The sequence below is a fragment of the Camarhynchus parvulus genome, chromosome 3, assembly GCF_901933205.1.
Source record: "Camarhynchus parvulus chromosome 3, STF_HiC, whole genome shotgun sequence".
Taxonomy (NCBI): domain Eukaryota; kingdom Metazoa; phylum Chordata; class Aves; order Passeriformes; family Thraupidae; genus Camarhynchus; species Camarhynchus parvulus.
The window spans coordinates 56497864-56523031 of NC_044573.1; the positions used below are offsets into that span (position 1 = coordinate 56497864).

Below are 25168 nucleotides of genomic sequence, written 5' to 3' on the forward strand. Positions count from 1 at the left end.
TCAGTTGCTTTCCATCACACTTTTAATCCAAGGAATATAGTTGGAGACTCGAACATAAACACCAGGTTTCATGGGTTGAGCACAGCCAAGGCCCCAAGAGGTGACTCCATGTTGGACAAATTTATCTTGGTCCAGACAGACTAGAGGTCCTCCACTGTCCCCCTAAACAGCAAAAGAACAGGATGATTCCTTCTTGGACAGACCCTTCCCACAGGAGGCACAGAACAGAAGTACCTCCTACATGCAAAGGACACAGTAATTATAGGGAACACTGGAATTTCAGCAAGGCAAGAGTTTTCCATGCATTTTGTTGAACACTTTTATAATAAAAGCCCTCTTCATGTCACCCAGGCATTACATTTATTTTTGAAGTAAGGGGATTTACTGAAAAATAATCTGATTGCCCTTGTTAATTAAACTGTGCCTCCTCCCTCAGTCTCTTCTCTGAGCTCTTCATGGGTTTCTGTTATTACTAGATGATCCAGTGGCACTGATACTTGGATGTTCATAGTTCCTTTGGCCCTTGTTTTGCCTGCATGGCAGGTTCCACTGCATCCTTCCTTGACTGCTAACTGAGATGCTGTTAACTGAGCTAGCTTGGACACTGGAGGTAATCTGGTTGAGGCTAGCAAGGGGGCCTGGGGAAAGAAAATCAGACCTTTTGTCATTCTAAATTGGCTTCCACACACCTGACTTGTGCAGCTGTGTGTTACCATGTGCTCTGGAGTTCAGGCTTATCTGAAAAATTGCCCCACTTCCCAGCAGCAGACAAGGGAGCAGGGAAAGAGAAGAATCCATGGGTATTTTTCAACTCAGATACATGTGGTGTGGTAACACCCCAAGGATAATTCTGGGCATCTAAAGCCCAAAAAACAATGCCCTATTTGATCTGAATGTGCTTACAAGTGACTCTCATGCTGACAGACTTACCTGGCAGGTATCTGTGCCACCATGAATATTCCCAGCACAGAGCTCGTGCTTTTTAACTCTACCGTTCAAGAATTCAGGGCGGTTGCATATTTTATTCTCAATTACAGGAAAACCAGTTTCCTTTAAGTAGCCCTGACCAGGAGTACCTTTGCAAATAAAAATGAGATGAAAAAAGAACAAATAACAAAGGTATTTATCATATTCACAACACACAAATATCAGGATATGGATAAGCAGTAAAATCAACATAGTGTGCACTATGCATTCACTTCCCAGGCCCAATATGAAGATATACCAAAATCAGTAAGCACTATTGTCAGTATTATGGTACTTATCACCTTCTACCACCCACCATTGACCTTCCTGTTCACACAGTACATCCATGTGGATCCAGTACCCATAGAAACTTGTGGGAGTCATTCCCAAGCCATTTTATTTCCCTATATCTGAATTTTGTGCGGAAGAAATTAGGTAGGAAGCAAACAGTTGAAAATGACATGATGGGCAAGGAGGCAGAGAAGGTACCAGGGCACTTCTGAACCAAGACAGAGTGACAGGTTTTGAAATTGAGGGTTTTATTTGTGTGAGATGCAAACCAGCCTGGCTGGGAGGAAGAATCCATCAAGAGAATGAGAAAAGTCACATTTACGTGATTAAGAAATAACCTAAATCTAGAAAAACTTTCCATCCAACTGGGCAAAAGCCCACTTTGGGGAAAAGCATTTGGACTGAGAGAGAAGTGACTCAGCTCTGCTTCTCCTCTTGTAGCAGCATCTATTTGGAGGGTTTCAGTTTACCTGGCATCGAACGATTTAGGAGAATTAGAGAGACAGTGGGAAGTTTGGCAGCACCTGATGAATTTTGATGAAACAAGTTTTTCATCAATAGCTTGTGTGCGGCACAAGAGAGGGCACACTTTGGATACAAGTATACACCAGTCTGCAAACATGGAGCTTTTAAATGTGTTAATGCTGTCTCACCTTTTGTATCCCCCCAGCCTGTCACATAGCACTCCTCTCTTCCTCCTAACACAGAGTTTTCTTTTGGTAAACAAACTGGGATTACATGATTATTAATGACTGCTGGTCTGAAATGAACAAAGAGGAACAATCATTAGCACAATTATACTTAATACTAGGTTCTAATTCAGGTTTCTAAAAAGATTTTATATATATTTAGCCTTTTATAATTTAAATCCTTAGTTTCAGCTGAGGTCCCCAGCCTTCCTCCCCTCCCAAAGGCAGCCCTTCCCTTTCTGAAACCTGGGAGCCTCTGCAGAAAGGGAAGAAAAAGGGGGTCTCAAATCACTAATTGAACACAGAGTATGCAGAAACACTCATTTCTACAACACCAGCGACCACTTTTTAGTCATCTTGTCCCATCAGAACAAAGACTGCCTCAGGGAAGAAGGTACCTGCTCAGTTTCAGCAGAGCAATATCTGCTCTGCGTGGCTCCTTGAACAACTTCTCCACATCACGGATTTGTACTGATGGCTCTGTTGCCAGTTCTCTGTGTAATCCAAGGTACACCTTATATGCAGCTGGTCGTGAGGACCTATTGGAAAGGATTGCACATGGTGAGCTGATGAATACACAACCAGAACAGAGACCACTTGCAATGTTACTGAGCACCTTGCTCTGTCAAAGCCAGATAGCCAGCTTTGGAGTAAACTTAATCCCATATAATGGCACATGAAATCAAATTGGCAGGAGTTATCACTGTCACTCTGCTTTACGGGCAAAATTCAGCTTTAATGAATGACAAATAGACTTAGCTCAATTCTTGACTGCTTGCAAGCTGTTTGCAACCAGCTCGGGTTAGTTATTAGGTCTCTTGTTTCTCCTGTTTTTTTCTATCTTGTGTAAGAAGTTGCTGGTGGAGACTGTAATAGATACTTACTTTTCTAAGCAGTGGGAAGCAGTAAGAACCCATTGAGGATCTATCAGAGTTCCCCCACAGAAATGCAAGCCATAACTGTAATAGAGCAAAATGTCATGAAAAGGGCAGTGGTTTAAGATGGGGAAGTTAATCCTACTTCCCCAGTAATTTATCAGGTAATATTTCCAACATGTCTGCCTTTACAAACTAAAGACATTACTCCACAATTTCATTAAGAAATGTTCTGCTTTCCTAGAATAATGCTTCTTACAATGATAGTAAGAGTCCGTGGACATTTTTAGGAGGCCTTGTATGAAAACACCTAGATCTTCATTCTTAGTCAGTGTTTCTATTACTGGAAAAAACCCTGTGTGCAGTGAGGTTCACCATTTTAGAGATTTTGACTTTTTCTAGCTCTAATCACAGTCATAAAGCTCTGCAAGTGGGCTTGATTCCCAGTTTTATTAATAATTTTGCCAGTAGGATCAAATCTTTACATGGAAGGACTGATCAAGAGGTGTACTAGCCATACTGTTGCTTTTAATTCATTGGAAACTGATTCTGTTGTAGAATATAGTGACAGGTTTAAAGTCATTCTGCCTTCTACTGAAAATGTTCTTGAAATTAACAATTAACAATTGATCATCTCACTACTTGTCACAAAATAGAATGCTCTTGGTTGTCTAAATGACCTTCTTTAAGAATAGCATGCACAATGTTTAGCCTTGAGCTATTTTTAAATTGAAATCAAGTTTGGAATGCCTGAACATTGTATGAGAGGCCAGGTTTCTTTGCATGTAGAGTCCAATGTAATGGGGAATAACCTTACCTGGTACGGAGGCTGATCTGCCAGGGCCAGGAGTGTGGGTGTGAAACACACCCTGCAACAATCCTTTGAGCACACAATTTTGGTCTGAACTTGGATTTCCCACATTCATACTGAGGAGGAGCTTCAGAATAAGAAAAAAACATCACTGTAGGGAACTTAAGTGATTTGCTATATATTCACTATGAACTCAGTGAACTAGAAGGTGAACCTGTTACATTTGTCACTTCAGCTTCTGATTTTCTTCAAGTAATTCTATACCATACATCACATATATTTTGTTAGGTTACCTTCATCTGGAACCCCTAAAAATACCTAGTAAATTCTTCTTTTTCACATACAGTTCTCAGTGGCCAGCAAATTACACACAAGTAGCTCTACAGTCTACAGTCAGATAGAAAAAACCTCAACCAAACAAACCCAAAACAAAAACAGAAGGGGAAAGAGAAGAAAAGAGAGAGAAACAAGAAATAAATTCTATAACCATTTTTAAATGGTCTCTTATGGACATCAGCAGTGCAGAAGCTGCACTGGCAGATGTTTTAAACCAATCTTGTGAAATTCTAATGCTGTCTCTGAGGAACAAAAATTTGTCAACTCTTATCTTAGGCACTTCAGATCTCTCTGAGTTATTAAAAAAAGTAGTTCTATTTGGCCTTGGTGAACTGAGTCTTATCAACATGGAATTTAGAATTTTGTCAGCAAAAAGAGCTAACTAATGAAATTTAAAGCAAATGCCATGTTTCCTCTGTTCCTCAGATTACCTTCTCAACAAAAAAACTCCAGTACTAATTTAAAGAAGAAATGGATCATCAAAATACAATACAATAGTGATGTGAAAATGTGATTTTTTTTCCTTAAGACTCCCAGCCCAACATGTTCACTGCAGTATTACTTCACAGGTCCAGTGTGTTTACAACAACAATTTTCTTTTTCTTGTTTGCTCCATTTTTTGGTTTTGATCTGAGCACATTTTCTGCTGCTTACTGCTGAGGGGATAAAGCAGCAAGAAATTCGCCCTTCTTTTGAGAGCTACCTCTCTTCCTAGCATAGCTTTTGTTGTTGATAGACATGAAAGGACTGGAAACCAAAATGTTATAAAACTTTCTCAACTTGTACATTTTGTTGCACCACCTCCTTCAGAGCTTGATTACTACTAACAAAGACAAAGGGCATTTGGTTAAACATTTAGGGTCAGATGCATTTTGCAGATACCAGATATGGTACAGTCTCAGAGGAGGGACAATCTGGTTGTCATCCAGAACAGAGCCAGAGCCACATGGGCAGGGAGTGCAAAGATTTTGCTGGTATAAGAGTGTGCCTTGTTCAGCAAGACCACACACAGAGTTATGCCAGGAGATTAGGCTGGGGCAGGGGAAATTTCTGCTGGAACTGCCCATTTTGAAACACATGACAAAACTCCATAAGCTTCAGTGGCCTCCATATCTTGTGGTGCATTTGGGGCTTTCAAGGAAGACCAGTCTTAGGTCTTCAGACAGAGACCCTGAGAACATCACTTCCCAAGAGCCTTCATTTCTTATCTATATCTATTGCACTTAGATCAGTCTTTCACACTAAACACCAAGTACTCTCCAGCTGTTATGAAAAGGTACAGCAAAGGGGGACACTAGTCCATAAGGGGAAGGGAGACACAAGTCTTTAAAGGAATATTTACGGCATTTGGGAATGTCACAGTACTCCCAGGCTTTTCTCGGGTCTGTTGTGTAGCACCAAGGTCCATTCACATCTCCATCAGGATTCCTGCAATACTGTAACAAAGAATAAAGGCACCAGCTATTGACCAGGGAATAAAAAGGCCAACCAATTAAAGCTTCAAAACAAAATAAAATAAAATAAAATTCAGGAAATATTTTTTATTTTCATTCTTATAAGTAACTTCCCATTCCTTTTGTCAAATACGATTTCATTTTTCCATTTGCTCTGTGAGTTTGGAAAAGGATAATAAAAATCAGACTTCCTCAACTGTCTTCAGACATTAAGCTTCACTAGGGCAACCTTGGATCCCTGAGGTCTCAAAAATTAGGAGATCTTGACTTTGGATGAAGCTTTCTAAACCACAGAAAATATTTACTCCTGCTTTCCCTGCAGTAGGATCAGTCCTGAGGTCTTTCCACATCCACTCTGGCTGCATGACTCATGGACAGGAGAGTGCTGTGTAAGCTGTTCTTGCTCAACCTGATTATGCCTGTGGTGGTGCAGGGCTGCAGTGTTCCCCCTCATGCAGGTTCTGGTTAGCTGAATCACTCTCAGGCTTTCCCTGGGCATACTGACTGATCCCTGCTCAGCACTGACACCTCACACAACTGCATGCTACCAGGTATCTTTTCCAGTTCCCTTCCCTATCCTGAAACATATCCCATGTCCTGGAGAAAATATATGCTACCAAGAGCCCCTGACAAGCGCAAGAACCAAGAATTTATGACAGTCAGCTTTTTAGAGACAGTTTCCCCAATCTGGAATTCAATACAGGGTATGTGATTCCATCAAAGAATTGACTAAAGCAAGTTCTAAAGTCATCTACCCGGTAAAAAAATAGTTCAAGCTGTCAGCATCAAAAAAGATCTTTGTATCATGTGCAAAGCTTGTCACAAATCAGGCAAATACCGTAAATGGGAAGTTACAAGGCTAAAGAGCTCATGATGAGTACATTTGTTAGGACTAGGGAGATACAGGTTAGAAAGGAAGTTTGCCTTCCAGGGTGGTCAGGTACATGTATAGCCCTGAATAAAGGGCTGTGGCAGAAGCTGGAGGGCTGAAGGGGAATTACTGGGGCATAGGGGGGGCTACAATCCATCAGCTACACATCTCAAGGAACTTGCACTGAGCATTGGATCCATCACATCACCTGTCCCTGGTACTACTGAAACCCTATGAGCCCAGGCATTCTTTCTGTCAGAGGAGACAGAGGCCCTGCCCACAGACCAGCTCTGGTTAGTCCTCAGTAGTGAGGAGAAGCAAGGGCCCATCTGAAGCCCCTTGGATGTGCTGCAGAAGCATTCCGTGGAGCTTCTGGGCATCTCTGTGTCCCACAGCGACCACACTGGTCATGTCAGCAAGAACTATCATGATCAGGTTTTTGAATTGAACTGAGGAAAAGAAATTAACAAAGACCTGTCACCAAATGCTCACTGAGGAACCCTGAAAAAGACAGGAAGAGCTCAATGACAACAAGTATTAAATGAACAGTTGTTTACATTTTTTTCCAGGCCTGCTCTTGGATGAGTTGTGGGAGTGAAATAGTCGTGGCTATGAGGTCTCTGAGAGCTCCACTCTTGACAAGTCCTGCCCCTTGCAGTTTTTGCCACTGTGCCACGGTAGTCTACACCATTTTCAATAATGCACTCTGTGAAAAATGAAGGAAAGGGAATGGTTGTTAGCTGTGAGCTGTTGGGCCATGTCCATACTTGATGGTGGTGAAGCAGAGATGAATTTGAGGAAATACTACTACAATTTACACATCCTACATATTAAGTAGATGAGGAAAGAAGGGCTACATTGTGTCAAGGATGACTAACAATGATATTTTAATTTCCTTGCATCTTAAAAATTTTTTTCATGATCACAAAAGTCACAAATAAAAGAAGCTTACATTCAGTCAATCCTTCAAGGCTCCAGAAGTCAGGACTACAAAGACCATGCACCCATAAAGTATTTTCCTTGAAGACACTGATATCTGTCCAATGCCACATTTTACAGTAGGTAAAACACAGTAACACGTATTCAGCCAAAATTATTAACCTTCTAACCAGTGAAACGTCATAGCAAAAAAATTTTAAAAAGAAAGCTGCAGTACTCTAACCATCTACTGCATAACAGAGTTGCATCTGAACTGAATCAAAAAGAGCCAGCTGTCCTTTGATGGTAAGTGCAACCCTAGAAATGTGAAAGCATGGCACAGGAAAAGACTTTTTGGAGCAGGTGCCAGCAAAATGCCATCACTGCTCCATTTTCTGTCATTGCTAGTTGTCCTTCCACAGTAGAGCTATCTGCTTCCTTGTGTTTCCAATATTACCAGATGTCGCAGGTAAAAGATGTGATATTAGCCCAAAATCTAATGCAGAAACCCTGCTATAAAATTCTACAAAAATGCTCAGAAAATTTAATACTGTATTGAGTGTGGATACAATACTGTATTAAATTCTGTATTTATTTAGAGTTTCCTGTATTTCATCCTCATTAAATTCTTGAAGGTGCTTCCATAAAAACCAGCTTCCTGGTTATGAGCATTTCTGGGGAAGCTGAAAGTAGTCTCACCAGGGTTTGTTTCCTCTGCTGTCTGAGGAGGCTTAGGTACAGTCTGTAGCCCCTGGTCATCACACTTCTTCAGGTCACAATACTCCCACCTCACACTGGGGTCAGTGGTGTAGCACCATGGACGGCTGTCAGCATCCGGGTTTCTGCAGTAATTTTGGCTCAGGCCCCTGCAAATGCAAACATATTATATTCATACCCATGTCATTGCCCTGGGGAGAGCTCAAAAGAATTTAGAAATCAGATCTGCTTCAGAGTTAGCATATACCATTTATCATGTACATTCTGTCATGGCCAGTTGAAATCATTTTTACAGCAGAAAGAAATCAGGACACATACATTAAATATATAAATATGCCAAATACTTATTCACTGATTAACACTTAAAGTAGAATATAATTTAAAAATCCAGATAAGTAAATGCATACATGCATAGCAAAGATATAATTTTTTTCCCAGATACGGCAATAGCTTTAAAAAAGAAATATTTTTTTGCATTTTGGAAAAAATAAGTGATAAATATTAGGAATAAGAAAACAATCCATCCCTTCTTCAAAGTTTTAATGACTGCAGACTAGGAAGGAAAGACTTAAACTCATAAGTCTTATGAGTTTATATATTAATCATAATATATGCATCATAAATTAATGCATGGAAACAGTTCATTTCAGCATAAGGGAAAATTTATTATAACTATTAATTGCCTTAGAAGCAATGTAGAAACACACAGTTAATTAGTCTAAAGTATAATAGTGGAACCTGTGGTTTCTTTCAAGATGAAGTTAATAAACAATGTTTCCATGATGAAAGAAGAAGAAAAGGAAGGGATTATTTTTATCTAGTACTCTCCCTTCCCGGCTTTATTATCATTGTTGTGCAATGATGATGCAAATCAAAAGAAGTTCAATGGAATGACCACTGTCCAATGAAACCTGGCAATGGGAAGCACACGTACGCATTGGGGAAGTTCTCGGCCGTTTTGTTGTGCCGGTGCGGCGACATTGAGCTCCAGGCCTGGCATTTCTTCCCCGAGCGAGTGAAAGAAGCTGTACCACGGTAAGTGACCCCATTGCCCTGATAGCACTCCTCTGTAACTTCAGCCTGCTCAGGCACATCAACAGCTGTAGTGAATAACAGAAACCAATCTCTTGCATCTTAACTCTTTGACATTGATACTTGAGCATAGAAAGACAACAGAAAACAAGGAGCCAGAATATTTCATTGACCACCACAGCATGCTCTCTGTAACAGAATCCTTCTCAGACAGTAGATCAAAAGGAAGATTTCAAAAGATGCTTCCAAAAATTTAATTATATGTTAGATTAAAAGCACTTGTACTTAATTTTACTGTTACACATGGGGATTTATTTCAGATAACAAGCCAAATAGTTAGCATACGAATCAAAATTTTTTCAGGATGGATGCTGCCTGTGTCTTTGCCATACACCTGTGTGGGGAACAAGACTACCTTGTGTAAAGAGAGGTTTTTTTCTCATTATTTTCTATGGAGTCTTGGTTCAATGCTCCTAAATTATCTTAGGTTTTTGCTACACATTCAGTTTTAAGGAACTGGCATGTAAAGCTAACTAACTTTTCCATGGAGCATTTAAAAATCTATTGGCAGAGGTAACCACCACGGGGCAAAATGAAAAGACTCTTTTACTGCAAAATTTCCTGATCTGAGGCAAGAGCTGACTTAAAACCTTCTGCACGTGGCTGCAAGACTGCACACACAAACCTGGGCTGCACATCAGACCCAGGAGCTCAACTAGTCACAGCAATGCCAACAGTGACAGCAGCAATGCAACTGAGCAGAGTCACATGAGATTTTTCAAAATAAACCATGATGACCCTTCACTTCCACTTGTCTCCTGTTCTTACCAGGGGCCTCTGGCTTGGCACTGTCACAGGAGGGGATGTTGCAATATTCCCACCGGGCAGTTGTGTTGGTGGTGTAACACCATGGCCTCTTCTCACCATCAGGATTTCTGCAGTAGTTTTCATCTAGGCCCCTAGAACAGAAAACTTGACTGATAAAAATTTCTCTTGGAAATCTATTAAGGGTTATGAACAAATGGAGAATCTCTTGCTGCCTAGTTTAATGTTGTGTTTACTGGTGCCATTTGTTACATGAATAATGGCAATTCGCTGGTGTTTTGGATGTGCTAAACCAGATACCTGCACGAGCAATGGATTAATTAGGAGACTGTAAAACTCTGAAGTCAAAAGTAGCACAACAGAGAGAATCTAGGGTGAAAGAATCTAGCCCCAAGCAAATATCTTAACTGTAATGAGGAGGGAAATAGTCAGCCAAGGAGAGCTTGAAAGTCAGAAGAGGAGACACCTGTACTCAAGAACAAAGAAGTCAATAAAAAGAAATGTATGAAAAAATTGAAAAGATGAGATCCAGCAGGTGGTGAATGCTGGTGTAACTGAAGGACTTTGCAATACAGATGAAGAAAACTGAATTTTGAGACTTGGTATTTCTCATGGATACGGAGTAACAGAGGGGTTTCACTTACTGGCAGGGATAGTTTTCAGGAGTGCGAGCATGTCTGTGGGGAGACTGAGAGCTCCAGTGCTGACAGGTATTTCCTGATTCAGTAACAGATATTGTGCCTCGATAGTCTTCTCCTCTCCCTGAGAGACACTGGCGTCCTGGGGCAGGAGGTGGTGGGGGTGTTGCTGTTACAGAAAAAGGAACTGAAATTAATCGGTGCCTTCTAGATATAGTAAAAAACTAAACCAACAAACCACTCTGACCTTTACAATCAAGTGAGCTTTTTAGATTTCTTTGCAGATAAGTTCTAAATATCAAAATATTTGAAAAGTCCAAAAGGCAGATAAAAGATCTAAAGATATCTTTCTTGACTTTTCTTTCTCCCATTTTGAGTTCTTCACAAGCAGTCAGGCTGCAAGAAGGGCATTTGCATCTGCCCCTTTACAGCAGCCAGGATACAGGACAGGACACAAAAGTCAGGATAATGAAAATTCTAGCAGCCTCATCAGAACAGAGCTGGGAAGTGAGCAAGTGGTAATACTGTGAAGAACACTGGGGTGAAAGTGTCTGGCCCATCAGTGATACAGACAGGTGCACGTGTAAAATAGGCATACTCTGACTGGTGAGAGACAGCAAGGATGAGGTCTAGTGAGAAGTCCCAAGGAAAAGCATAATGGCAAGGACAGGACTTTAGGGGAAAAGAAAACTGAAAAGATGGAGAATTCATTTGGAAGAGCAAAACAAAAGCCAAAGTACTTTCAGGAAGAGTGAAACTTCTTGGAATAAAAAGAGGAATAACAGAAGAAACAGCAGAAATGCCTGGTCATAGGAAAACACATCAAGGAAGGGAGATGTGCTCCAGAAAAAACCTTCAGAAATGCCTATGACAGAAACATCTAGCCTCAATAAAGCTATCAGAAGTTCATTTTAAAGTGATTAATTTTTTTCTTTGAGATAAAATTCAGCTGTCTTTTATACTTTTCTTTATTTTTGGGACCTCTTCTGTTTATTCTAGATCCTCACACCACTCTGACTGGAAGAAGCCTAGAAGCCAGACTCACTGCAACGAGGAATGTCACAATATTCCCAGCGTTTAGTTGGACTGGTAGTGAAACACCAGGGCCGAGGTTCTCCATCAGGATTACGACAATAATTATTCTTCAGATCCTTCTCTGGAAAACTGAACCAGAAAAATAAGGTTTTTAGGTTTTAAGATACACTACTAATAGCTGTAACAATTCTCCTGTCTGGTGCAGGGTGGTCTTCAGCCCACCACTGGTGATAAAGAGACCATCACAGAACGTGACTCACTTTTCTGGGAGGTATCCATGGGAGTGAGGTTCCTGGGAGTCCCAGCGCTGGCACTCAAGCCCAGATGTTGTTGTTGCAACTACTCCATGGTAGTTTTCTCCACTGCAGTGCATGCACTCTACTGTAGGAACAAGGCAGAGTAAGGACAAGAGAGACAGAAAGCCTCTGATGAACTGTTCCAGAAACATTGCCACTTGTCTCACGTGAAGCACAAGAGCCTGATCAGAGCACAAGGCTGAAGTAGAGTCATTTTTTTTGGCAAAGTAAAAGCTTAGTTTCCTTGGTAAGATGACTTTAACAATCGACTTGTTAAAGTCATTTTAGTTGTTGAAGTATTGCATGAAAAAAAGCCAAAACCAAACCAACATTACAGACTACAGGCTTTAAAAGAGCTAAATTGAACCTATTAATATATAATTTAAAATCTGTGCTTTGCTACTGTCACATTTTATTGAGTTCTGCACTAGTAACTGTCATTTTGTTCAATTCTAATTTCATGATATATCAATACACCCATATGCCTTTTTTATCTAGGGAAAAAAATACTCTGTGTTGATGTTTTCAGAGTCTTTTGATATCTTTCTTGTTGATGTTGAAAATGTTTTGGAAAATTTTGTGTTGAACTAAATTCAAGTTTGAAACAAATGCTCAATTGAAAATAAAAGTGTCTGAATAATTTCACATTCTTCAACGCATCTCGAAAAAATTGGGAAGAAGTCAGTATGTGTGTCCTGACCTTCACACTCAGGGATGTTACAGTAGTCAAATCTGGTATCAGGATCTGTTGTGTAACACCAGGGTCCCTTTTCATCCTTGTCAGGATTTCTGCAGTAGTTTTCCTCCAGTCCTGCTTTGGGATATTTTTCAGGCGTGTAACTGGAACAGAAGTAAATGGGATTACAGAATTAGGAAAGTGTCCCAATTTTTCAGCTCAGGGCTCTAAAAACAAAATTTTTATCTGAGGACAATTTTGTAGATGTTGGTCTTTAGAGGGCCCCTAAGAGTTACTGTGTGCAATTGCTGAAGCATTAGAAATGCTACAATGATAGACTTCAGGAAATACAGTGCCTCTATGGCCAGTTATGCCCTCAATACTTGCATTTTCTTTAGCTATTGGTTTCCAGCAGTTATTGCTCAGGCAGGGTACTACCATGTGGCATGTAGGGAGCTGCCTCCTCTGGGATATGTTCCCTGGGAGACACAATGAGAACATATTTGCTGAAATGTGAGAGTCTCTGTAACCTGAATGCTACAGCTTCTGAATAGAAGGTTACTAAATAAAGCCAGTTAGGGTTTTTTTATTAAATACAAGAAATACTGCCTTGTTAATTGTGGATTCACTGATAAAATGATGCACCTCTATCTCATCTGCCACGTTATACCTTTGACAAAGAGAAGAAGTTCTTGCTCTGGTGAGACTACTGAAAAATTCTGATTTCAGCAGAACCAGATGTTTCCCTGTCTAGTGTTTTGCTCATGTAAAGCCCATAAAATTTGAATGCAACTGCCAAGACTGACAGTGTCTCTGTTGATCATGTAGCATCACTTAGAGGTCTCTGAGTAATAACTCAGATTGGAGAATTATCTTATTCTGGATAGGTACAGAAAACTATTTTATAAGGAGATTTCTAACACCAAAAAATTGCTTACAAGACAAATTAGCACATATGTATGGCTTAACAAAATTTCAGAAAAACATATGAACAGATATGAAAAGACCTTACTTTGGTTTATGTGGGGCATTATCAGCCCACTTCTGGCACTTCACACCTTTCTGAGTTTTGGCTTCTGTTCCTCTGTAATCCACTCCGTTTCCCTCCTTGCATTCTAGAAGATATACTGAAATGATATGTGCTTAATCAGTATCACAACATATCCACTGGATTCTAACATACCCAAAATCCATTTTCATGCCAGCACACTTAAATATGTTTGATCGTATTTTGACTTTCTTATGTTCTCAAAACTAGACATTTTACATTGTAAAAACCTGCTAGATAGCTGATGTCTAAGTTAACTTAATTGGGACTGAAAAATGTACGTGAAAGCAAAAGAAGTTCTACACCAGAATTCCAGAGAAATAAGTGTAAAAAAACCCAGTTATTTTGGGAACACACCATAGTAGACTTAAATAATAAAATACACTTTAAACATTTAAATACATACTATAACAAAAGAGAAACACATTCTCTTTTTCTTACCTCCTATAAGATTATTATAGTTATGCACAGTAATTAAAATCAGATCTTTAAAGTCACCTGAATTCAGCTGGAGACAAGACAGCTGCAGTTTAGGGACAGCCACTGTCAGGCAATGTGTCTCTGGCTCAGAAAACTAAGTAGGAAACCCATTTACGATTTCCCTGGGGAAGCAATCTGTCATTTAGGTTGTGACCTGGTTTGTCTTAGTGTCTTTAAGTAGTGTACAAACTGAATTTTCAGTAAAGACTGAGTTCTGCAACAGTTTTTCTCAGAATCAAAGTTGTAACAAAGCTGACATACAAGCAGAAGATTAACAGAAATCTGGAGAAATAATGCCATTTTACACAGACCTGTCTTGCCCACACTGAAAAGAACTAATATTTGAGTCCAAAATATGGTTCAGCTTTTCTGAGGGCTGATATTTTAGACCTGAATTTATAGATGCACCCTTAGGAATGCTTTTATTTCAATGTATATATAGAGGCAAGTTTACTCTAGAAACTTTAGCTGGAAGCTATTTGGATCCCTCAAACAATTTTGCAATAAAATAACATTAAACCCCTCAATCACTGAACATTGAATAAGTCAAGTGCTGACTCTTCTTGTTTGTGTAAACTTTTGACCGTTTATATAACCTTCAGGGCTTTTCCTTTCTGATGACAAATTACTAACTTTGATCCCCAAACTCAGCCCATGTCCCTTAGGTTAACTATTTCCAAACAGATATGAAGGTAACAACTCCCAAATGCAGCTTTAATTCCTGCTACTTTTTACTGTAAGTCAGAGAAGATTAACTTTCTCTTTTATAGCACATACTATTAAAAAAATAACTTCTGAAACTGTCAGTTTTATAGTAATTGTCATCCTTTTTGTTGAACACGATAAATAGCAACTAGGTCTCATCAAGTAATTGCTTTGACTGAAAAAATTACTGCAGATACAAAAATGAGCAACACAGACAGCATCTGATACATGCACAGTAGGTTGTGGTTTTGAGGTTTATGATACCAAGGTCCTTCTTTTGGTTTCTGCAGGCAGAGGTGCAATTTTTGGAAACTTAGGTTTTGTCAAACAACAGTTTTTCACACTTTTAGTGGTGTGTTTCTGTTATTTCAAGATGCTAAAACACATGTCTATGGCCCCAAAACATGTAGTAACAAATCCCCAGTGAGTATTGCAGTACCAGGCAGTACCAGGTTCTAACTTCAGTAAATCCAAGGGATGTCTGGAAAATAAACCAAAATTGCAATCTATCTCCTGATCGCAGTAAGAGAAACCAATACAATTGTTTACATGTAACTCATACAATCTTTTAGCTTTGTTACTTCTTAATTGATTCACTCAGTTTTCCTTCTAAATAAGAACTGCAGAAGATTTCTTTGTGTTACTTAATTGTGACGTATGGAAATTCCCACCTGCTTCTGTGTATAATGAAAGAACTAATGTTCTAAACATTAAATTACCTGCAGAAAAAATGCAGCAGGCCAAAGGCTTCAGAAAATACTAGGTTGAAAAGGACCCTCAGTTGTCTTTGGTCCACAGTCCCAGAAATAGCACATTCAGGTTCTAAGGTGAGTGAGACTGCTCAGAGCTCTGGCCAGCCAATATCTGCAATGGTGAAGGTTCCACAGCCTCTCTGGGCAATGTGGCTCAGTACTTACACACCTTTCTGTGAAAAATTACCTCCTTATCTTCCTTATCAGGCACTTATCCACAGTGCCTGAACAAAACCTCATTTGGATGTTCGGCTGCAATCCTGCTAAAGCTGTTGAACTACTATCTAAAATCTCCTTGCAGCTGCTACAGACACAGCATTGTCTAGCCCACAGGGAGGGATAAGCCACCAAGGTCAAGAGAGAAGTAAAGATGCATTTCTCTGGAGCTCATGGGTCTTTACTGTCAAGTTATTGAGATTCTTGCCTTTTCCTTTAGAAACTGGCCCATCAAAACCACTCCATGATTTTCCGCAGCTGAGAACCTGGTTCATTTTCTATTACTAAAGTCAAGCATTACTGTATTATTAAAATAAGTGAACAGCACAATGAAATTTATGTTACATTAAAAATAAACCTCATTCCTTCTTCCCTGTGTACAGCAAGAGCTCCACGCTTGATAATGTAATTGAAAAATAGTCTCAAAATCCAATTGTTTCCTTGCATCTGGCATAAGGTGAGAATTTTTGAAACAGAATAAAAAATTGGATAGCTGCCATTCCTCAGAGACACACTTATCTTCAGAAAGAATTTGAGACCATTTCTGTCAAATAATCCTCATCTATGATTAAAATATTCATAAAACATGTAAAAAAGGGAACACAAAAATTCACCATGTCAATTAATGATATAATAAAAAGAAGAATGGGATAAAAATGTCACCAAATTAATTAACTGAAGAGTGTGAACATCATACAACAATATACAAATACTATAAAAACAGATAATTTTTATCAGAAACACAGTCAATAACATAAAAAAAGATATAGACATACTTCTTTTTTCATAAAGAACTGCATTTGCTCTTCTGAATATCATTGCTGTTTTGGTGTTCTCAGTCAATGTTAAACACTGCTGGTCTTTACTGGTAAATAAGAAGGCCCTGTCAAATTTAAGAGTAGAGAGCAATGTAAGAAACAATACAGAATATATGCTTATTTTCCTGAAAACATTTTTGAGTATTCAGTTGTCATTTCATCAAACACTACAGTTCAGCGATATTTAAGACTGAGATTCAGATTTTTATATTTAAGACAATATCAATATTTAAGACTGATATTTCAAATCACTGAGTATTACAGCTCACATTTTCAGTGGTAATTATCACTTCTAAGTGTTCATATCAAACCTAGGCTGAAAGGGATCTACAAGAAGAAACTATAACAAGGGATTTACAACTTGCCAGAGGTTCAAGAGACCATGTTGAAGGGGATATATACACAAGGCACCTTGACCTAATTAAAAAAATATAAGCAGTCATTCAAGGAGTTAGACACTCCACAGTATACAGCAGTCACCAAGGAGCAGGTAAAACACAGTCCAGGACCTTAAATTATCTTGTGGTAACTCTTATGAGAGTAAGCACTCCATAAATCATAGCCTTTTGTAAACTGCAAAACTGAAGCAGAAGGCGTAGCCTCTAGAATAGCATCTAAGGAAACCTTCTGACAGGCAAAATAATTCCTACAGCTTGCTTTTTGGGACCAAAAAGAGAAGAGCAATAGCAGCATGGCATTCAATGGGTAACAAGAAAGCTGTTATGCCCAGTTAAGCCAATTAAGCTGTCAGTAATGTTAAATTTGTAAGTAGGAAAGTAACTAAGGAGCACGGCCCAATCCACTTCTAAGGTGGGATAATAAGTCTGAAGTATTGATCTGAATACATTGGTCTGAAGAATTAATGTCAGGATGCTGCAGTGCTGCCCTTAAGCTCAGTGCTGGTCTTAAGCTCTACCTAACATTTATCTTCCCTCAAATCCCTTCTGCCAGACAGCACCTGTTCTTGCTTGATTGTAATAGATATCACGTAATTAATTAAGGAGGCATTAACCTGATGTCATTCCAGTGCCAAGTGATGGCAGGCTTAGACCCCAGGGCAGAAGCTAAAGAATGATACTGTGCCTGAATATGCCTCAAAAGGGAACATGAATTCCCTGCCAACTGTAAATGTATAATCTGAATATACAGACTTGCCCTCTCTGCCTTCCTCCCTACTATCCTGAACCATGTGCTACTGCAGCTCGGCCCTCTTTGTGGGTTTCAGAGTGAAGCTGGTGGATCAAGGGCAATTGGTGGTATTTCATACAGTCAGCAGACCCCTGTCCTCCTTCAGGGTTACACATTTTTAGAACAAGTCTCATTTTCTCTTTGGAGTTAAAACCCAAAGTTACAAAACACATTTAAGAAGTCAGTACCATTGTATCCCTGCCTTGAATAAAAGCATTGAGTAGAACCAAGTGCTGAAACAGCACTGCAGGCAATCACTCTGCTGAGTTCAGAAAGGTGTGCTGCAGAAGTGCTACACTGGAAGAGACAACCCCTCTGCCCCATATGTGCAGACTGCCTCCCACCACAGCAATGGACATCTCTCCTCACTGCCCCAGTTTCCTGCTACACTGCTGGAGCTCAGTGGGCTGTGCAAGGCTTTGGCACAGGAGATCCAGCAGCCTTAGGCTCAGAGCAATGGGCTCCTGTGGGACAGAAACCTGAGCAAAGACCAATAATACAGGTTCATCAACACCTTTCACGCTTTCTAGCCCCTTGAGCCTGGTTAATGCAAGTGCAGTGAGAGGACTTGGCTGAAAGGGTTTAGAATCATTAAGGTTTAGGTGGCCATCTCCTTCTCAAAGTAAATAGCAGTTACCTAAGTCCAAATTCTAGTAAAATTCTGAATAATGGATTTATCTGCAAGATAGGCATTGCGATGAAAATAAGCAATGCTATCCTAAATTTCCAAGACATTAATTATGACTCCTTGTTGCAGAAGGAGTGCAAGAGTCTTGATAAAACCATGCCAAGTTTGTTTGCAGCATGTCAAGTGCATCAAGATACTGTAATGTTTTTCAATAAAAATTCAACATAACTTTCTTAATTTCTCTATTTTTTCTGTCTTCATCTATATGCCCCAGGCATTTTGTTTGTGTACATTTTTTGTTTTTCCAGCAAACCTCAAACCCCCACAAAGTCATAAGAAAACCCTTGAAAGTTCAGACTGTGGATAAAAAAGGCATATTGTTCCATCACTTACAATGAAAGATATATGTGGGAACCAGTGGAAATTACCTGCAAGGAAACTTTTCTTCAGTTTCACATTTCTCTGCACATTCTTCATCACTATTTGCTCTATAAACTTGCTTCATTGGGTTGAGCAACCAAGCTCCCTCTGTTCTCACATAGCGGTCTAGAACGCTTCCTTGCACTAAAAGGAAAAAGAGAGAAAGGAGTGAAAATGGGAATTAAGATTTTATTTATTTCAAACTTGCACATTAAATTCTTTGCCACCTAACCATGTGACATCACCATTTAATTACTGGAATAGCTGGGTTAATGGGGACAAAATATGGGTAAATTAAAATGCCTTCCTGGTATGGCAAAAGGCATCACCACTGAAAACCCAGTGTAAGGCAGGACAGAGAAATGGCTTGAACAGTGATAACACAAACCTATGGTATAAAGTAATGGCACCACAAAAGATGACCCAAGGAGCAAACAAAAGTGAGGTGTCTCAGAAAGAAAATATTGGCCAAGCATACTTTGGACAAAGCGGAGAAATGGGGCTCAAGAAAGATGTGAAACAACATTTTGTCCTTTGCTGTCCATCTATCCACATGGAATAACTTCAGATTTATCAGCCACCTCCTTTCAAAGGCTCCTACTCTTAAAAGAAGCAAACCATCCTCAGTCACTGGGGTTGTCAGATGTTAAGTTTGTCATTTTTGTAATAACTCTTTACTGAATTTACTTAATAGTCAAGGCGGCAGTTGTTTCCCTCCATTGCAATGAATTAAGACAAGACACTAAACTGGTAAATAAATTCACCTAACAACCCCTGGGCTGCAGCTGCATGTCAAATATATAGGATACTAAAAAGTACAGCTATGTTTAATGGTAAACTCAAAAACTGTTCAAGAACAATTCTTCTTGTAAAGGACTTTGGCATTTAGTATTTTCCTGTTACAGCTCTGCAATCTTAGAATTAGTGCATAGCACAGTGATTTTCATGACTTCCAGCTGCAGGGTCACGGAGTTGCATGAGCCCTATGATTTTTACAGTTTCTTTATCAGTGGAGCATATGACTCTTCTGACGAACATTTGGCCCTGAGTTACCTGTTCCGTAGGGTTTCAACCCCTGACAGACACCCTGGCCCCTGGACACTGCAGGACATCTCAGTCCTGCTCTGTGCTTCTGTGCCTGGCCTTACGCAATTGCCGAATAAAAGGCAGATGGGATGAACCAGACCATGGCTGGAATCTCAGGAACAACAGCCATGCTGCAGAGAGGAACTTCACTTTCTCTGCCCCCTGTCTGTCTCAGCCATGGCCCAATGCCAGCAGGAGGGACAAAAAGCCTCCTTGTCCCACTCAGACCCATGGCCTGTGAGAGGGGGCTCCACTGGGTTGTTTAGTGGAGTCCTTGCAGCTGAGAAAGGCAACAGCTCCTCCCTTTCCCGAGTAACACTCTTTAGTGTGAAGTGGGCTCAGAATTAAATTAAATTCCTTCACTTGAGAGATAGGTCAGCCTGCAATTGGGTATTTTCTTAAAGATCATTTTGCATCTACAAGTTGAAGCTGGTAAAATAGGGATAAAAGCCAAATTATGCTTCCTCTCATAGGATTGCAAGAGCACAGAAGTTACTGCAGGGATTTTTCTGGATTTAAAATCCCCTAGGAAGAGCTCATCCCTAAGGGTTGGCAGTTACTTTAACAGTATGCATGGAAAAAAAGGATAGCTCCTAGAAAACCAAAGAATAAGTGAAAAAGAGTCCAGTGACATTTCCACTAGTTATTTAAAAAAAAATATTGAGAATAAATGAGTTTTGAGACAAAACATTAAGCTAGGTTAAGACAATATCATAGGGATGGTGCAATGCTCTCCACAAGGAAAAGAAAAACAAGCACAGAATTCCTATTATGGTACAGCTTCCATGCAAACTTATTTCTGTTCTGTTTTGACATTTTGCAACAATATTGTCACTATTAATACAACATTTGATTTTAGAAATATTGTCAGGGCCATAATTGATTTGGGTCATAAAGGTATTTTTCCCCTTTTCTGTTATATTTACATGGTAGGGAATTACTTGTAGGGAAAATAAAAAGGAAGATATGCAATCAGTAAAAAAGCAGTACATTTTCATGCTACCATTCTCCCTACATCTATGATGTTTTACAGTCTCAGAAAGATGTATTACTATCTTATTCAGAAATGCAAATATTTACTACCATTTGTTAAAGGATTTGCAAACAAAAGTATAATATTTCAGATAAACACCCAAATTGTATATTTTTCTCCCTCATATAAAATTCCTACTTAATTAAGGAAGGTATTTGATTTTACAGGGGCTGGTTTTTTTTTGCAAAAAGAAAGCTTAGAAACTAGAATTTAAACCAAGATAAAAATTAAATAGCAGATTTTTTTTATGCTGGGGCACATCTCTAATATTTCCAGCTAAAATCTATGGATATATTTTCCTAACTGTTACTTTTTCTTATGTTTTAAAACTGCATATGTAAAATGTTTTTCTATTTTACTGTATCTTTATATAAGCATTAGCACACTCACAACTGTATTTTTTACTACAATCACAACATATTGTGTAGTTATATAGATGCCTGCAAGAAGCTGTGTGGTCTGAATCTCACAGTTCACTGGAGTTTAAAGTTTTCAGGACAGAGAATACTCACATGTATGAAACACATATAAATATATTTAAAGAGCTCAATTCAGTTCTTGAGTGTTCCAAAATTTTTGTATTATCTTCCACAAAAATATCTTTCTGTACCAAAAATATTGCAGAAACTAACATTGATCAGATTTGGTCTCCCTATCACATGGAATGAAAAATTCACTGTTAAGAATGTGGTTATGAAAAAGACCAAAATTGCAGTGTATAGAACAAGCTTTCCTTTCCTGTATGATTCCGTTTTGCACAAGCATTAACAAACTTTAGAGCAATCAGAATAAGGATCACAGTGGCTGGAAATAACAGAGAAAAAATCCCCAAACCTAAGACAAAAGGCTGCTGAAATCAGAGGGAGCCATGCCTTTGTGCAAGCCTTTGACAGGCTGCTCCCCAAGGGTGCCCCTGTCTCTGGCCAGGGGAAACGTTTGCTGGGAGCCATCAGTGCCCATGCAGCACCAAGGCTGCTCCTCTTCTGGTGTCTCTAATGAACACAGCCCTGGAGCAATGACAGCTCTCACTCTGCTCAGCAGCAGCTCTTGCAGCCCAGCAAGCCCCAAATCCATCATCATCCAGGGGAGCTGTGATGCAGGGATTTGGGGACCTACCTTCCTCACATGGAGCTTGCAAGGGTCTGGCCCCAGCCTCACCCAGGCAAGCAGAAGGCAAAGGACTCTTACCTGAGCTGAGAAAGAACAGAAGGAGAAAGGCAGCTTTGCTAATCCCCATTTTGGGCCAGCTTGGAGGGTGCTGGAAGTTGTGTGTGTCGGTGCTCAAAGTTTTATTGACTTGCACTGGAGTGAGGCAGCATCAAACAAACAAGGCAGGAGGATTAAGTTAATCATTCTCCCATGCTGCTCCCCCCTTGCCGTGCTGTGGCTGTTCAAACAACCTTGAATTGGATGGATTACCAAATCAGATTCAATCATTCCTACTGGATGCTATTAAATGCAAAGGCACTTTCTTGTTTTGCAGGATATATTTCGTTCTCAAATGGTTAGGTCTTTCTCTACTAGAGAAAAAGCAGGAATAATATTGCTGGAAAGCATGGGAAATCATACGTCCAGGCAGGATCTGAATTTCTCTTGACACTAGAGTTCCAATAGTAAATTCAGCCATGCATGTCTGTATTGATTTACAAGGAGCAACTTCTATTTAATCTCATGGTAAGCATGATTATAAGATTCAGATATTAACTCTGTAAAATAGTTTAATTTTACTTATTTATTAAAGAAATCCTTTTCTGCTGTCTCCTTGGATTATACTTTTCTTTTTTTTCTTCTATTTGGGAGTAGGACTTAATTTCATTTAAACTTTAGATTTGAGAGGATACTCTGAACTTTAAACATTAGGTTTAAGAATCACAGATAGCAATTTAGTGCTCTTCCTTACCAGACATTTAACCTGACACTGCATGCACAAACTCGCCCAGCAAGGGTGTCAGACTTTGCTCATCTGTGTGTTATCCTGATTTCAACATCAGCTCACTCTGTATTTCCCAAGCAGCCTTTACCTTGGAAGAGTTGCACTGCAGCCCCATTTCATGGCTTCTCTAGTATGTTAACTCTCTGGTGTTGCTTCCAAACAACTTACTGAATCAAATGTGCTAGGGACTCACCAGAGGCAGTCACTAGCACATTTGATGAATGAATGAATAGGATGAATATTGGATGGGGAGAACAGACTTGAATGCACACTGCTGGATCAATCTTCTGCAATTGGAGGCCAAAAGTTTACAGAATCATGAGTTGCTTCTAAAAACTAATGAGGCTGTCCACTTCTGCATCATCCTGCCTGCTTTAAGTAGAAGTTACACTGTACTGAGGGTTTGGGATAAAGCTAGGAGTGCAGGAGTAAATATGTGAGAGAGGCATGAGCATGAGAACCACATTAGCTTATATTTTACTGATTATGTGAAAAATTTAAAGCTGACCCTGCTTGTCCCATCCTGTTTTTCTCCTGTCAGGTAGTATAATATCATACTATTTGGTTGTTTTCTGTGCTTCAATCTGTTTTAATGCAACTTGTGAACAAGAGCAAAGCATGGGATATCTGCAGAGGCTTGGGATACTGCTGATGTTAGTGCAGGGAAACAAAGGAGATGGGCCAAGGAGAGGAGCTGATGGGAGCTGGACTCACCTCAGGGAAACATTTGAAGGGTGACAGAGAGAATGGGTGGGATATAATGCAATTACACGTGGGATTCAGGCTTATCAGGTTTTAGGACCAGTTACTCATTGGGAAAGAATGGTAAAACAAAGGACCAGAAAACCAAGTAGGCTTTACTAGCAAGCAGGCTTTTGAGAGCTATTCAAGCCTGGTTTAGTTCCACATTTTTAACAATCTTAACCTCATTTTCAATTCTAGCTCTAGATCCTAGTTTTCATCTCTCCTGCTCTATATCCCCTGACTCCCTGGCTACAAACAGCATCTGCTCACCAATCCCTGTGCCTCCTTCCCATCAGATATTATCACATAGTGGGTCTTTTCTTTACTCCAATGCAAAATTGGTTTTCTGCTCAGCCCTGCCCTCTCCAGCATCTCTGGCACCTTCCCCAGTTTTCTGTATCTCCCATTTCCACTGAGGTAGTCACTGGGTCACTGTGTTATGGTGCACATCTGGTGGTAAAAGTCTAACAAAAAAAACTGCCAAAGTCGATGAGTGCAGCTGTTTCTGCTGCATGGGGAGGTTTGAAAGGCTGTGAGTCTTAACTGAGTTTGTAAAACTCATCAATAAACACTATGTGTTAGACATTTTAATCAGATCAGCTTTTCCTACTGGTTTTCAAAACCAAAGAAGCTAATTGTGTTAGCCAAAGGTTTGTTAACACACATCCAGGATAGTTTGGGAAAACTTGCATGTATCAGATCAGCAGAATCTTTTGCAATCTTTCCTCATGTTAAAGGTTTATATATACTCCTTCAAAATCTATACTCCTTCCTTAGAGCTGTTGCCAATTTAAGGCTTGGCTCTGGTTCTTCTCTCAATATCATGGTCTCAAATCTGATTAAAATGCACCTACATTGGTGTGAATGCTCTGAAGTAAGCAAAGAACACTCATATTGCCATTTCATTCAAAGATGACAATGCAGATTTGAAGAAATCTTATTAATCTCTATCTAAATGGATCTGATCTTGGAAAACTGGGCTTGAGAATATTGTTAGCAATTGTTCCTGGTACAAACCCAGTAATTCTGTAAGTTTTCCACAAAAAATGACAAAACAGAGGTGTCTTTCATCTGCCACACTGGCACTCCTCACTCTTGTCTTGTGACAAGGATGTGACTTGTCAAGGCATTATGTTTGACAGGATCCTTGTAAACTGTTGATTTATCCTTTTGTGCCTTTCCTTCTTTCCTCTTTCCCCTCACTGATGCACACAGTATCTAAATCTCTCTCCAGTTCTAATCTTGTGGTGTTTGTTCTCATTTATTTGATCACTGTGAGGATCACCCATAGGTGGAAGTTTATCAGATCTTATTTCAGAGTCAGGGTACATTGGTTAGCACAGTGGTTAAAATATAAACAACAGTAGGAGGCTTTTTAAATAGAAGTTGACCCTTGAAATTGGGTTTACTGTAAGTTCAGAAAAATACCCCCACAAAAGTAATTGCAAACAATGTCAGAACACAGAGGACAATTTTTGGAATAAACTCCCTTAAACATAAATTCTCTAAATTTCAGAATCAGGAAACATCAGAAAACAGACACTGATCTGATATCACTGATATCACTTACTTGTTAAGAGGAAAGAATCAAAGGAAAGATTTTGTTATCTTTAAATGTCTTCAAAGAAAGGGAAAATTTCAAAAGGCATGTCTAAGGTATTGCACATCCACAAGACTGGGATGAGCA

General features: G+C 39.5%; 1 protein-coding gene across 1 annotated transcript; it reads right to left on the reverse strand.

Moving 5' to 3' along the window:
• Positions 1-22054, reverse strand: LOC115902376 (plasminogen-like). Its single transcript, XM_030945826.1, has 19 exons — positions 21993-22054; positions 18694-18829; positions 16408-16514; positions 13443-13557; positions 12455-12594; positions 11719-11839; positions 11469-11587; positions 10430-10592; positions 9789-9919; positions 8863-9028; positions 7911-8077; positions 6851-6999; positions 5311-5404; positions 3639-3759; positions 2831-2905; positions 2345-2485; positions 1911-2017; positions 931-1076; positions 1-162 (listed from the first exon to the last, which is right to left on the reverse strand). Exons 1-19 carry the CDS (start codon positions 22039-22041, stop codon positions 1-3), a joined length of 2409 nt encoding a protein of 802 aa, XP_030801686.1. The 5' UTR covers positions 22042-22054.
• Between the last annotated feature and the right edge of the window lie 3114 nt (positions 22055-25168).